This window comes from Cygnus atratus, chromosome 2, assembly GCF_013377495.2.
Source record: "Cygnus atratus isolate AKBS03 ecotype Queensland, Australia chromosome 2, CAtr_DNAZoo_HiC_assembly, whole genome shotgun sequence".
In the NCBI taxonomy this organism is placed as follows: domain Eukaryota; kingdom Metazoa; phylum Chordata; class Aves; order Anseriformes; family Anatidae; genus Cygnus; species Cygnus atratus.
Genome location: NC_066363.1, coordinates 122,012,364 through 122,026,661, shown reverse-complemented (window position 1 = coordinate 122,026,661; position 14,298 = coordinate 122,012,364). Strand labels below are relative to the sequence as shown.

The 14,298-nt window shown below is 39.1% G+C and overlaps 1 protein-coding gene across 1 annotated transcript in view; it reads right to left on the bottom strand.

The window, feature by feature from the left end:
* Window positions 1–444: 444 nt before the first annotated feature.
* The window catches only part of CHD7 (chromodomain helicase DNA binding protein 7), a 127,962-nt gene continuing 114,108 nt past the window's right edge, over window positions 445–14,298 (bottom strand). Inside the window, 16 exon segments of the mRNA XM_035553166.2 lie at window positions 445–1,441; window positions 1,444–2,335; window positions 3,104–3,208; window positions 3,638–3,778; window positions 4,175–4,396; window positions 4,986–5,429; window positions 5,702–5,929; window positions 7,599–7,759; window positions 8,175–8,852; window positions 8,992–9,200; window positions 9,367–9,595; window positions 10,317–10,371; window positions 10,589–10,661; window positions 10,939–11,068; window positions 12,480–12,583; window positions 13,083–13,172. Of these exon segments, the coding sequence (XP_035409059.1) occupies window positions 1,383–1,441; window positions 1,444–2,335; window positions 3,104–3,208; window positions 3,638–3,778; window positions 4,175–4,396; window positions 4,986–5,429; window positions 5,702–5,929; window positions 7,599–7,759; window positions 8,175–8,852; window positions 8,992–9,200; window positions 9,367–9,595; window positions 10,317–10,371; window positions 10,589–10,661; window positions 10,939–11,068; window positions 12,480–12,583; window positions 13,083–13,172 (3,820 nt within the window). The 3' untranslated portion in view covers window positions 445–1,382.

The following is a 14,298-nucleotide window of genomic DNA, read 5'->3' as shown; positions in this document are numbered from 1 at the left end:
AGCTCTGGTCTACAGGATACCACAGAGCCTTTGTATCCCTTGCTGTCACTACAGCATTGTGTTTTTCTACCCATTAACCAAGGATAAATGACCTAGATATTGTGCCTATTAAAGCCTCATTTTTCTTTTGCCCTTTTGTTCTTTAGTGTACCATATTATCACATGCTGAACACATTTTAAAGTATTCTCAGTCTCTCATGCCCCTTTGAAGGAGTAAAGTAGGGTTTTTAGTGTGCCTCTCTGTAGAGTTACTTAGAGTGGAAAATATGAAGGTAATTCAAGGTTTCTCTTCCTGCCTAGTCCCGGGAAGACAATCAGTTCAGCATTTACAGCCACTAATCTATTAAAGAAGAGGGCAGAAAATGCTTTAGAAAGCCACAATGCAAATACAAAAAGCGAACACCAGTTGTGATGTCCCTAAACACTGCATTCTATAATTACATCTCTGCATATCATGGGTCACTTTTATTAAAAGCATCATTACTACAGTTGGCAGCAATTTACATCTTATCTTACATGATAGCAGTTTCCAAAGAAAAAAAAATAAAAAGACATCACAACAAAGAAAAACAATACATTTACAAAGTCATGTCTGTAAACTTCAAGGCTAGTTTAGAGTTGAGGTAATGCTGTTTAGCTTTGTGGCTAAAGTAACAAAGTCCTTTAATTTAAAAAAGGTACCTGATTTTTTTCTTTTTGTTTATACCAGTGCATTACAAGATCACGAGACGATTAAACTGTAGCTTTATCCTGTAAGAACCTTCTCCGCGGGTAAATTTCCAAAAGGTACTCTTCACATTCAACAGCTGCCTTATTATTGCTGCGTCTCAAGACAGAGACATTCACACTATCATGAAGATTGTCAGAGAGAGAGTGTGTGTGTGGGTGTGTGCGCGCATGTGAGTGGGTGAACTCCCATACAGTCAAAATGAAGCGCAAGTACGATATGTATGGTAAATTTCATCTTGACCTTCACAGCAAAAAAAAATTAAAATAAAAAAATTAAATATATAACTTCATCCTTCCTTTAAGCAGCACTTCCTTCTATTAGTGCCACTCGGTTACAAATTGCTGCTTTTCATAATACCAATGGTACCAAAAGAAAAAAAAAAAGCAGAGCATTATGTCAATTTCCTTAAAAAGACATGATCACCTCTCAAATTTCATCTCTCCTAGGGATAATAAATAATGCACTGCACAATACTTAATGACCAAGATACCTTTTGACACATCTGTATAACATGACTTGAACTTTTTTTTTTTTGCTACACTATGTTACAGAACAGCTTATAAAAACTAAGTATGGACATTAACTGTGAGTGTAAACAGTAGGACTACCACTTGTCAAAAGTTTAAAACACTTTAACTGTAACTGGTACTGGTTATTCATCATTTTCATTGTTTTCTATTTCTTCCCCCCCATCAAGTGAGTCTAATTCTTACCCTGTGCTATTTCATCTTCTAAAACGGAGGAATCTGCAGTTTTATCAAGGCTCTCCTCTGCATCACTGCCTTCTAGGTTTTCTTCATCTTTAAAGGCAGTTCCTTCAGTTTTGTCAGTAGCCTTCTCTTCGTTGGAGCCCACTGCATTCTGAAGTCCTGCTAGTGCTGGGAAACCAGGCAGAGTCAATCCTCCCAGTCCTGGAGGTAGAAACATAGATGGATAGAACAGGCCAGGAGCCATGGTAGACAGCAGGAAGGGATTGAAGGCCAGAGGGTTTGCGGGCAATCCAGTGTTGGTGGTGGTGGTAGTGGTGGCAGTGGCGGTAGTCGCCGCAGTAGCAGCACTGACAGATCCATTTGCAGAGTCAGTAGCAGAAACAGTGTCTGTGCTTTTCTCAGAGTCTTTGTTCTCCTCTTCATTCTCGTTTTTCTTCTCTTCAGCTTTTGAAGCGCCATCCTCAGTCTCTCCTTGACCGGAAGCAGTAGTGGCATTTCCAGTAGTAGCCGTTATCGGGTTATTCAACAATCCGCTTAGTCCAAACATATTGGGCAATCCTGCCATCCCTGGCAGCATCAGAGGCAACATGGCAGCCGGATTTTTAGCATCCCCCCCGGCAGCAGCAGCTGTTGCTAGCCCTGGCGGGAAGCCCATGAGGCCTGCGAGCTGGAGAGACTGCAGGTTCTGTAGATTCTGGAGGCTGGTGAGGTCCATTCCAGCAAACAGACTGTTCATTAGTAGTGGGTTGATTCCCGAAGTTGACGCTACAGCAGCAGCTGCTGCAGCTGCTTTGGCAATTTCACTTTTTGGCCTTCTTCCTCTTCTGCTTGCTCCTTCCTCCCTCACAACAGGTCCAGTGAGAAGACGGTCAAACATGGACTCTGGAACAAAACCCTGAAAAAGGGGATGCAGAAAAACGGAGTTTTATTCTCAGCTTTTATACATTTCAGCAGTTAACTGGAGATAATGGAAGAAATAGAAGGGATTTTATCATAGTTGGATATTCCAAAAGCGATTTGTTTTTTAACCCTGGCAAATCATGACTAGGGAGCTTCTAAAGTGAATGACACTAGAACACATAAGAAAACCTGAAGAAAGCAAAGTCACACCTTTTACTTAATTTAAACACATCAGAAGAACAAAACATGCTGAAACTCTGTAGTTTCATTAAAAAGACTGATATACTACAGTTAACGAGTCCATAGCTTTGTACTTTCCAATTAACTCCAGTATACCGGGTGGTATTTTATGAAAATAAGCCTTTGGAGAATTGTACCCTCTATTTTCAGACAACAGTTTTCAAGTAAAAGGCAGAAAAGCTAATCCTTGGATGCTGCTAGCTACCAAGATGAAGAATTCATTGCTGCTTGCTTCATATTTTTGTATATATAAAATATAAAAAAGCAACAAAACAAATGCTGAAGGTTGCTTTACTGTACCTGATTTTTCCAGTGTACTGCAATCCAGCTCCAGAACAACCTTCTATCATCATTTTCCCCTAGCTGGGTAACTCCCCTCCTAATGCTACCATTTCCTCAGCTCAGAACTAGCTATGAGATAAAGACTTAATCATCATCAGTACTTGCACGGAAAAATGTACACGGCCTTCAACTTTTCCATGCTGTAATCTACAGTGAGGCATGGAATTAAAGTTTCACTTACAGACTGTTTAACAATGTCAGTCCAATCTGGAGCAACAGCAAATTCAGGATTTTCTTCCAACCATCTTGGCAAGTCCTTCATTGGAGGGGCCATAGCTCCACCCATCTAATGCAAAAGATAAGGTAATACTTAAAAGCACAAACATTTTCCACCTACGCACTTTCATCTAGGAAGGATGACAATGAAGACTTTCAATTCAGATTGTGGAAAACTAGCTAAAGATACTAGAACTGAGAAGACCATGTTAAAAAATACAGTGAAATGCTGCAGTTTAGGCAGTGCTAGTAATGAAATTCATATCTGATATGAGGAAGTAATAAACTATACAGTTTCAAAAAGGAGGAGTTATTTTCTCAACTTAAATGATATGAACATATCAGAAGAGCAAAGGGAGGGAGTGGTAGATTCCAGTAAGAATAAATGCCCGTGCCAAACTATTAAACTTTTTTAAAAAAGAAAGCTTGGAATAGAAAGCCTGCTTTCCACATGCAAAGACGGTATTAAACAACTCTGCTGAACTAACTTAATTTTTACCTTCTTCCCATTTCGCTTATTTACAACAGGTACCCTTTCTTCTCCTGTCAAGGTGTTTATATCCAGTTTATTAGGGTTTCGACATCTGTGTCGTTTTTGTTTCGGCTTCTGAAATGGGGAAAACAGCACATCTGCACTCTTCTGGAAATAAGAGAAATGTATTGCTTTTTAGTTTCTCGTTTTCTTGACAAAAATCATCCATTAAGAAACCACCTTCTAACAAAATTTTTAAGAAGTACCCAATTATTCTTCCTTCAGAAAAATCTTATTAGCAGATGAAGAATTTCTGCGCAACTTGACACAAGTACTGTTTTAATGTATCGTTAAATACAAATATTAAAAAAGAAGAAAACCAGCCCTGATATTCTGGTGCCTCTTGGGTGTTTAGATATTATAGTAAGTGTGGCTTAAAGAGAAAACCTCCACTGAAATCCAGCCAGCTAGAAAATCCAATGACTGTGTCCTGTATGAAGAAATTTGTTTCAGTATCTGTAAAACTAACTTAATACAAGCACACTTTTAGAATCACATACTTACTGGTACATAACTTGGCATATCTACAGTGTAAGTGGGATGCAGTTTAAGCCATTCAACTAAATCCTTGTTTTTGGGAGCATCCTCTCCCACCAGCCTGGTCCCATCCTCTAGATTGATTACAGGGATGCGAGTGTCTGGGTCTAGCTGACCAGGAGATGGAATGTTCCTTGCTGGTAGGGACTCCATATCTTCTTCGAAAGCTTTGGTCACTTCTGCATCCTCCTGAAAACATTACCACCAGTATTAAGTTTCACTTTAAGGCAACAGTTACCTGGGAGAAATAATTTCAGGGACTAAAGTTAAAGGCTCAAGGAGATTCTGCATAGGCAAGAGTTAATTGAGTTTAAATGTTCATGCTATGTGAAGCAATACTGCTACATTAGGGGATTTTGTAAATTTATCATCCTTGTACATTAAAGACCATAGTTAAAGACAGAGCAGTTTTCATGCATTCCCAGTTAATGGCCCCCCAAAAACTTTCCCTTTCTAGAGGGTAAAAAAAGACATACTTAAGCTTCAAAATGTATGTTATAATATGCTATATTTCATAATAAAAATTAAAAAAAAAATTGTCTTTGCTTTTTTTGAAGGTAGAAGCTACTAAAAACTCAGCCACAATTTGCTACAGCAAAAACTTGATGCGAACAACATTTTATCAGGTTCAAAAAGAAATAATAGCTCTAAACACAAGGCAAAAACTGGTTGGGTAAGCACATTACTATTAGAGAGAGTATAACAACACTTTAAACTCACGTTCAGAAAGTACTAGACACAGAAGAACAAATAGGAGACAAAAAGGTTGCTGTCTTACTACAGTCAATGATGTCCGTTTGTTGCTCATAAATAACAGATCAAGCCCTTCTACATTTTTCCTCCTTCCTCTCCTCCTCTTCATGGGCGGTTCTCCATCTATTAAAGAGCCATTTAGTAGATGCCTTGTGGGTGTGCGTGAAAGACCTGCTTGCAGCAGCTCCATTTGAGTTTTAAAGGCATCAGACACGGGTGTGGAGACATTAGGCAAGATAAACTTTGAAGTAACAGATGAAAAATTTGAGGTAGAACTTGTTGCCTCTCGTGAGGCCTTTGATAAATCTACAACCTTTTCTTGTCCATTTTCTGAGACCACCTGAGACTCACGTAACTGGGCAACCATTTCCATAAGATTTCTCCTCTTAGCAGCTCTCTCAGCCTCAATTTCAATCTTTCTTCGTCTCCTCCTCCTCTGACGTGGAACCGATAAATTCAGTGCATCTTCCTAATGAAATGTAAGTATTTCCAAACATTAACAAAGCTCTGTTTAGTACACTGGTTTTAAAATAGAAGTCCAAACATATAACTCAGAAAACAAAGCCTTCTTTGTATTCAAAGTAATACTATTTATTTTTCCTATTTTTGAATAAATAGAAATAAATAATAAAAAATAAGAAATAAATATAAATGATATTTTTTTCTTATTATGCAGAAGCAGCGCATAAGTGCATGCAAGATAAAACGCTTTCTGTAAGAATGAGAAAGATGCAGCCTTGCCTTTGACAACTGAGGAGAAGCAGTGATATCTTCACTGCCACTGATGCTGGCTTGACCAACCATGGAGAGCTCTGCAAAGCTCCTTTTTTGTAGAGGGCTGTCCACAGCTGTTGGAGTATACCCAGGTATGAGCCCCTGGAAATCAAACATCTGGCGCCTATTTACTGGCCACTTCCCTTTCAGCACTGCTTCACAGATGTTGTCTAATCGGTTGATCATTACTCGGTCCTGCATAAAGGAAAAGTACATAATGAACCTTTAGTGCAAAAGTGGCCTATTAAGTCAGTGTACCTACACAGTCCAGCTTGCAAAGCCTAAGAAATACACTCAAAAACCAACGAGTCTTGCAGGTCAGGATAAACTAGTCGCCTTCTCAAAAGCTAATACAAATTGAATTTTGCAGAATTAAGTATCACGAGAATTTAAAAGAAGCATTTATATTACTTTATATAAGGCAAAAGAGGAAGGCAGACCAAATTTTCTTCACAACATACCAACTGACAGATTTAACAGCAACTCGCCATTATTTTACATTGCTAAACTTCAGTCGTTAGCAAAATCAACAGTTAGGAAGGGAAAATCAAAACATCTGTAATCGGTATCTTAAAGCTGCAGTTGTTGAGATCCAAGAGGCTGGATCTGCAATTCTGTCCTAGGAAGTGGATCCTCATTAGCGTCACTATTAATAAAGTTCAACATTATGAAACGGGCACCAACCTAGGGACATCTAATGAATGTCAATTTTCATTCCACGCCCATTATCACTTCAAATTTCACTGAAGCGTGTACACTAAAAATCTCTAATTATGTTTATTAGTCTACTTATGCTGAATCTATATAGATTAGGGATTTTTTGTTTTATTTTTACACTATGCCTGAAATAAGATGTTAGTTCACGTTTGCAAAATACATACTGAAAGCAGTGAAGATGAGTATCATTTTTATTTCTCTGTTTCAGTACTCAAGTAGATTCTATGCTAACCTGCCTGAAGTAGTAGAAACTTCAGAACTATGAGAAATACTGCTGCTTAGGGAATATGAGCATCAGTTAGCTTCCTGAACAGCAAAACAGTGCAAAAGCCACTAGCAAATCTCAGCAGCTGCAACAGACTGCTTGCTTTCTCCAGGAATAAGCCTATTAAGAGTAAGGTTCCCCCCCCCCCCAATCATACCCCCCCCTTCCAAACCAGATGGCCCTGTTATGGTGATTAGTAAGCTTAAGACTATTACTACTTTATTTTCTCTCTCTACCCTTTCTGCAAAGTAGAGTACTAAATTATGTATGCATTTATTAAGAGGTTAAAGTTTCATATTTTTTCAAAAATTTGTATTAGACAAATTTCTGCATTGTTACCAAAATAAGAGCTTTATCCTGTGTAAAACTGCTGCTTATATTTGCAGGGCACCTTAATACAATTACATCTGTCAACATTACATAATGGTTTAGATCATGTAGGTCACCAGTACCCTTCTCTACCGCCTCCCCACCCCAAAATGAAAAGGTGATCTTACAAAATCTCTGCTCTCAACACTGCAGACTGCTCTGCAGATGAAATCCATAATTCAAAATCATAAATTTGCTTCTGTCAATGGAGGTGTGAGAGGTATGATCCTCCAGTCATACAGCTCTGAAGCCTCTGTGGAACTGATGTCTGTCAGCAGTTTGTTGTTTTACTAAATGATACCATCTACCGTAAAGCAATTCCATTCATTTCCTCTGCTAATTTGTACAGAACTGAAGAATAAAATGCCGTTTCACAAATCATTCACAGAAAATAGTCCCACGTCCACTGTAAGTGCAGAATTGTATAAAGCTCTCTGTTGCTTTGCAGAACACAATGTTTCCTGTATTTTAACTGCCTTGAAAAAGATGCATCCCATTCTACCCAAAACTAACCTTAGGCCAGAAAGAAAAGGCAAACGTTCTCTCATGAAGAAGCTGAACCACAGAAGGATCCCCATCTTCCATGTAGAATCCATCGCGTGTTTCATCCCTTGCGGTACTCATAGAGGCATTGCTTTCTTCATCAAAATTCTTACCCTGAGAAACTGCTCCTGCTGAATAACAATCATGACCAGGCATTAACTACTAAACTTCCCAACCACCCCATGTCAACCTAACTAAATAGGTTAAGACAACCATGCTTGACACCACATTTCTAACTCAGGCTGTTGTTCAGTCATTATTATGACAGAGCCTTAGCCTTCTGCACTTGGCACAGAGACTGTGCTTATTGGATCAATAAGCTATCTTGGAAATCATCCCTTGTGGGAGAAAACCCCACTGATGCTGGATAGCTTTTTTGAAAGCTTATCAGGCCACCCGATACACAGAAAGGAAGAAGAACTGCTAACATGAACCCCATCAAAAGCTCCAAAATGATTCCTTGTATGCTACTTATCAGCTCGCCCAAGTTAGAACAGCTGTGGGGCTCATGATTAGCACACAGAATTGATCTGACCAATGCATTACCTTCAGGTTGGGAGGATTCTTCCGATTTGTCGTCATCATCCAGTTTCTCTTCTTCATCTTCTTCTGAGCCTTTTTCCGAAATAGATTTTGGGTCTACGTCTGTACTTGTTTCTATGTCTTTCAATTCACATTTAACAGAGCCAGGCTCAGCCTCAGCATCACAGTCCTGTTTAGTGTCCTTATCTGCAACTTCTGTCTCTTCTTTGATATCAGACTTTTCTTTGGCTGCTGGATTTTCAGACCCTTCAACTTTAGACTCTGTTTGTTCTGTAGTCTTTTCTTCTTGTACTGGTGTGGATGGGACAATAGGTGGTGTTTGACTGCAGCCAGCACCCAGAGGGTTTAGAGAAGAGACAGTATTTGCACTACCTGTCCCTCTGTTCTGAGCAAAGTTTTTGTGGGCCTCAAGAAAAGAGAGCTCAGGATCATTAAGAATGTGATAATCTGTCCTACTGACTCCATGTTTAGCAGCACCAATCAGTAAGTCTTTGTCATGTTTACCACACTCCCACCACTCTGGCAGGTCCAAGCTTGGTTGGCAAAGTTTTAGCCTCTCTCCCAACTGTGGGTGATGAAGAACCTGTTCACGGATTTTCCGTAACAGTTCTATGCGATATAAAGTTCTGGAAGCACGTTCTTCTGTGATCGGCTCAATCAGAGTAGAAAGATCAGGCGGTTCTGCAACGACAACAATTTGTATTGTTTAACATCTATCACATGGATGCCCATTTCTAAATCATTGCATCTAGGAATTGAGTTTCAACAATCCTACTGTCTCGTAACAGTCACGTTGATTTCTACAGTCAGTAAAACTTACCATCATCTGGTTTGACTGGCATCCGGCACACTCGTCTACACATATTCACAAAGCCGTTAAAATACTTTTCCAAACTTTCATCGGACTTTTTATCAAGTCTGGCAAACGCTCTGAACTGATTCCAGTCAAACTGATGTTTTATAGGATCAAAAATAATTCCAAAAGTAGACACCACACGATAAAAATCAGCTTCTTCTCTTCTTGTCCATCTAGCCAAAGAAGAAACAAGAAAAGTGAGGCCACTGGGTAAAGGACAGCCCAAACGGTTTGGACGTCCCCAAGCCCCTCTAGTTTATTCTTTCAAAAACAGAAGTACCGGTAACATGTAAGCTTAAAGGAGATTAAAAAATAAAATAAAATCACTGAAAAACTCACTTTTGTCGTTTTTCAGTTATTATAGCTTCCCTTTCTGCTTCTAGTGCCCTCACTTCTTCCCGAGGCCGACGTCTCCTGCGGTCAGTCTTCATTAGTGCCTCTTGCCTCATTTGTTGCCTTTTATAGCTGCGCTGATAGGCAGTAATGAGGCGACGCAGACGGGTAGTCAGGGTTGAAGTGTTGGGCCAGTAGAGTTGGCCTAACTCTGCATTGCTTTCACTGTGCTTGCCTAGAGAATAGAGAAGTATTTGTGCACTGCAGAACCACCACTAAACATTTCAAAGTTTCTATGGCTAAGACTGGATTCCTGTTTAATCAGATAAGAACATATGCCTCATTAATATTGGTGCAGAACAAGTTAGAAACAGGATAACTACATCGGTAGGAAATAAAAAATAGAATAAACCCATCCAACTCCAAGAACTCCGAAACGCTTCTGAACCATTTAGAGATAACTATCAAGTGTTATTATTCAATGTTATGAATGCAAACATATTATGAATACTTTAAATATTTAAATTAATGCAGTAGAGCTTTAAATATGTTACTAAGAAATATCACTCCACCTCTGTGAAAACACCTATGCTTATGATTTCCCACTTTATTATTTTCACTTCGACTTGGCGATTTTCCTCCATACAACGTATTTACAATAACTTCAAGATTATTTCAGCAAAAACATCAACGGCAGCATTATGAAATATCCAGTCTTTATCATCACAATTTCTACTATGTAATTAGAAACCCAGAAGACCATAATGCGGGATTATTCAAACATAGTAAATAATTGTTTTTGAAAGATGTGAAGCATGAAGAGATTTGGCACTAAAAAGTTTACTGTGATGTTTTCCCAAAACACAACCTATTCCCTCACGTGGTATTATAAGCAGTCCACCTTTTCCTAAATGGTCTATTTGTGCCTTTTTAAAATGTCTTTGATATCATCTTACTTGGGTGGATTTCTATGGACTCTTCTTTGTCTTCTGGAGGTGAGTTTGCAAATTCCTTTAAGAGAAGACAGAAGTTATTTTAGTTTAGAGTTTTGACCATATGTAATCATTTGAGGAGAAAAATGTGTTATCTTTCAAACACAGCAGAAAAGCATCTTTGAAAGGTATGTTTATCTGGTAGCTTACAAACTTAAGAATTACACATTAAGATAAACATGGAGTATCAGTTATGACTATATATACCAGTAATTACGTAAATTCGGAGTTCTTACATCAATTTCATCCTTGAAAGGAGTTCTGGTTGGTTTATATTCTGGATCTTCATCCTCTCTGTCAAATTCACCTCTATAAAATATTTAAAATAGATATTTTAAATATATTGTTTTTGAGAGGAGGCTATTTTTCTGGGAAAAAAGCAGAAAAGCTACAAAAGCCATCAGTATGGTGTACCAAGTTACACATTTACATTTCATGCTCAACTGTGTAAACAATTTTACATACTTTTTACATTATATGATCCCTTCAGATCCTCAGGCGAGATGTAAGCAGAATATGACATATGAACTCATGCCAACATATACAATGCTGATAAAGTTTATTAATTTTTTCATGTCGTCCTTACCCATCACCGCCATCTGCTAACATGTCTGTCCCTCTCTGTTCAGCTGCTATGGCCTTTGCATCAGGCATGCCAACCCGTTCCAGAAAGCACAGTGCAGAATCAGCTCTCATGGAATTGTACTTCTCATAACCTGCATGTAGAGTGGGAAACATGTTTTTTAAAGCTATGACCAACTGTAAATACAACGGCTTAGGTAGCGAAGTATAATATTCTGGATTCATTTATTTATTTTTAAATAAAACTAAGGAGCTGTCACCGTGATTTTAAAGGATCTGTTTATTAAAAGAAGAAAGATACTGGGAAAAAAACATTTCATTTGTGTAATGAAATTTTTCATATTGGCAAATTTCATCACTACAGAAACATTTTGACATCAATAACATTAGCAAATAGTATAAATTGAAAGTATAAACTTTCTTCCGTGTCATCTCTTTATATGGCAAAGTGAAAATCTTTCACAAGAAAAACTTGTTTAAGGTTCCTATATGACTTTTGCAGTGGTTCTCCACATTCAGCAACTCCCTACTGCAAACATGCAGATGTGAATGGAAACACACGCACCCCCACACACACATTTATAGCTGCAGCACTGCTGGAACCCTCAATGCAGCCTGCAAAAATGCTGTATACATAGGTTATACGTAAGGCCAACGAACCTGTCTTATTAGGTTTAGGATGATGCATGTCAGTAAGATGACACTGTTCCCTCTATGGTTTTCAAACTGCTGTTTGCTTTTTTACTGCCCAAGTTGACTAGATGGAAAATGGCAGATCCCAACAGTGCACTGCAGGAAAATGATTTTTAGACTAGACTTGCCTCAGCTGAGCCCACAAAACAGAGCTGCTGTACATAGGCAGAACAGCACAATTCAATTAGGATTTGTACTACAACACACTGCTCCTAACTGCTGTAGAGCCTCAAGCCAAACTGTAATCATGAAAGGTTTTATAAGCCATCATTCTCCCCTTTAGTCAGGCTGGGCTGCTGAGAATACCTCTGCGACCTCCAGAGAATTGGGATTATAATCAGGAATCGCTCACTGTATATATCATGCCAGCTCTGCATCCCCAGCCTTTCAAAGTTAACAAGGCTGCATCCCACTCAAGGGAGCCGGGAGTTCTCAACACTGACATTTGTGAAATATTGCTTGGAACAAAGCCCAGGAGGCACTTGTACAGATTAATAGCAGAGGTTAAGCCCACCGTCCACTTTGACACTGGTTGGCAGAGTTAGCAAGTGAAGCAGTGCTGGAAGCAAAGTTTATGGAGATCTATCTTACTATTTGGCTATTATTTAAACAAATATGGTTTTGTTTTATTTACAGCCAAGAAAGTAATGTTTTCTTCTCAAATGTTCTGCAAACATTTAAAAACAGCATCTGATATTTACAGCTCATATTAGGTTTTTAATGCAGGCAAGAAAAAAAAAAGGATACAAGCCAACAGTTCTTTGGAACAATACTTGTTAATATTATGACTGAACAGTCCTACACACAGAAAGCTTTACAACTGAGTTTTGTTCAGAGTGAGACATCACTTACCGTGTTTGAATACTCCAATTAAAAGGGATTTATCCGCCTCCTTATCCCACCAGTCTGCAGGAACTTCAGCATGGAATGGCTCAGGTATCCACACATCTACTTCACTGTAAAGACAGCGTTATACACATTCTCAAAGATGCTACTAGACAAAGACGTTAAAAAAGTAGTTCATGCTGTTTTGTAAATATGCATTTTGATGCGGGAAAAAAAACAACACACAAACTGAAATGTGTAGAAAAATAATTAGGATGGTTAAAACAACAACAACAAAGCATTAAGCTATTTTGGGAGTAGAATGCCAATGGTTTTCCCAACGTGACTCACTTAAGGTCTTAGTATTTTATTTTATTTTTTAATTTTTAAAATTGAGATAGAATAATCCTTCAACATTAGCAAAACTGAAAATCTGCTTTTGTCGTTTCCCACACTATTCCCTCCCCGAAGAAAATTACCCCCTTCGCTTGATAAAACAATAAGGCTGCTTCAGAACAGACATTTAACAGGAAGTAGAACAACCTTTAAATGCTGCAATTATTACAGTACATGTGCTTTAATATAAGCCAGAAGCAGAAAGCAAAGAAATCAACCTGCACTTGCACTAACCTTGAGTCAGCACCCTCTAAGATCTTGTCTGCTTGGTCCCCTATAACTTCTTGTCGTAGATAGTACAGCATGCGGACACGCAGCAGGACCCTGGAGAGGAAGGCAGAGGGGGGAAAAAGTTCTTAACTTCAGGACTGTTTGCCAACAGTGGCTTTTGGCAGCTGCTGCTGTTCATCCATCATCCTGCCAAGGCTGATTAGCCATGCTGTATGGTAGGCTTGAAGCGTGACAGATGGTGGCACATAATCACCTCTGTGTGGTGCTTTCTGCTGGCTTCCAACAGGCCTGCCTGGCAACCGCTTACACTGCACAGAGAGGGACCGAGCGCAGCCCAGCCCCGGCGCATTTCATTTAGTTCTACCTAGTGCAGCTTGTGAAGTTTAGACACGTACTCTACCACTGCCTCTGAAGTATTGAAGCAAGTTTGTAAACAACTGAGCAGATGGCTTTCAGTAACTGTTCTGCTTCATTATCTCATAAAATTTCCTCAGCTGCTGCCTTAATACCATTTTTGGAAGCACATCAGAAGTTGTAGGAATAAACGAGATATAAAATCTGGTTTTACTACCTTACAATAAACCCTCAATATGGAATGTCAGGTTTTTCAGATTATACAACTTTTTGCTTCCGAGAATGGGAGGAAAAAAATAATCCCCCATTTCCCTTAGGAGATATTAACTATTTTTACTCTTTATAGTTCAAACTGCTATTTAATTTTACTTGTGCACAAGCTAAGTGCTATAAGGAAGTGAAAAACCTTCCTTGCCCATCTTTGTTTTCCCCATCTCTGCTACACCATGTTTCTGAAACCGCTGTCAGGTGGTGCGGCCACAGCTTAAGCTGGCACAAGAGAGAATGGCAGATTCTGGATTTTCAAGGAGACTAGAAAAGAGGTCATCGCTGCAGAAAAAAAAATATCTACCTGAAAATCTCCCATGTTTACCCAATTCAGGGCACCCCCTGCTGCCTAGTTCATGAAGTAGAATCAGTACCAGCTAAAATGGAGATTATCCAGCCTGCCCTCTCCCTGTATCCAAATCCATCACAGCAACTGTTGAATTGTTGCTGTTCCTGGAACAGCGAGGGTGACCGGGGAGGCAGTAACCTGATCGCCCAGTTGCATGAAAAATTTAGACCACCAGTTTTGAGAGCTCCTTGTTAGAGATCTGATGCAATAGGAGCAATACCCAGTTTTGCACGTGTTATTCAAGCAGTC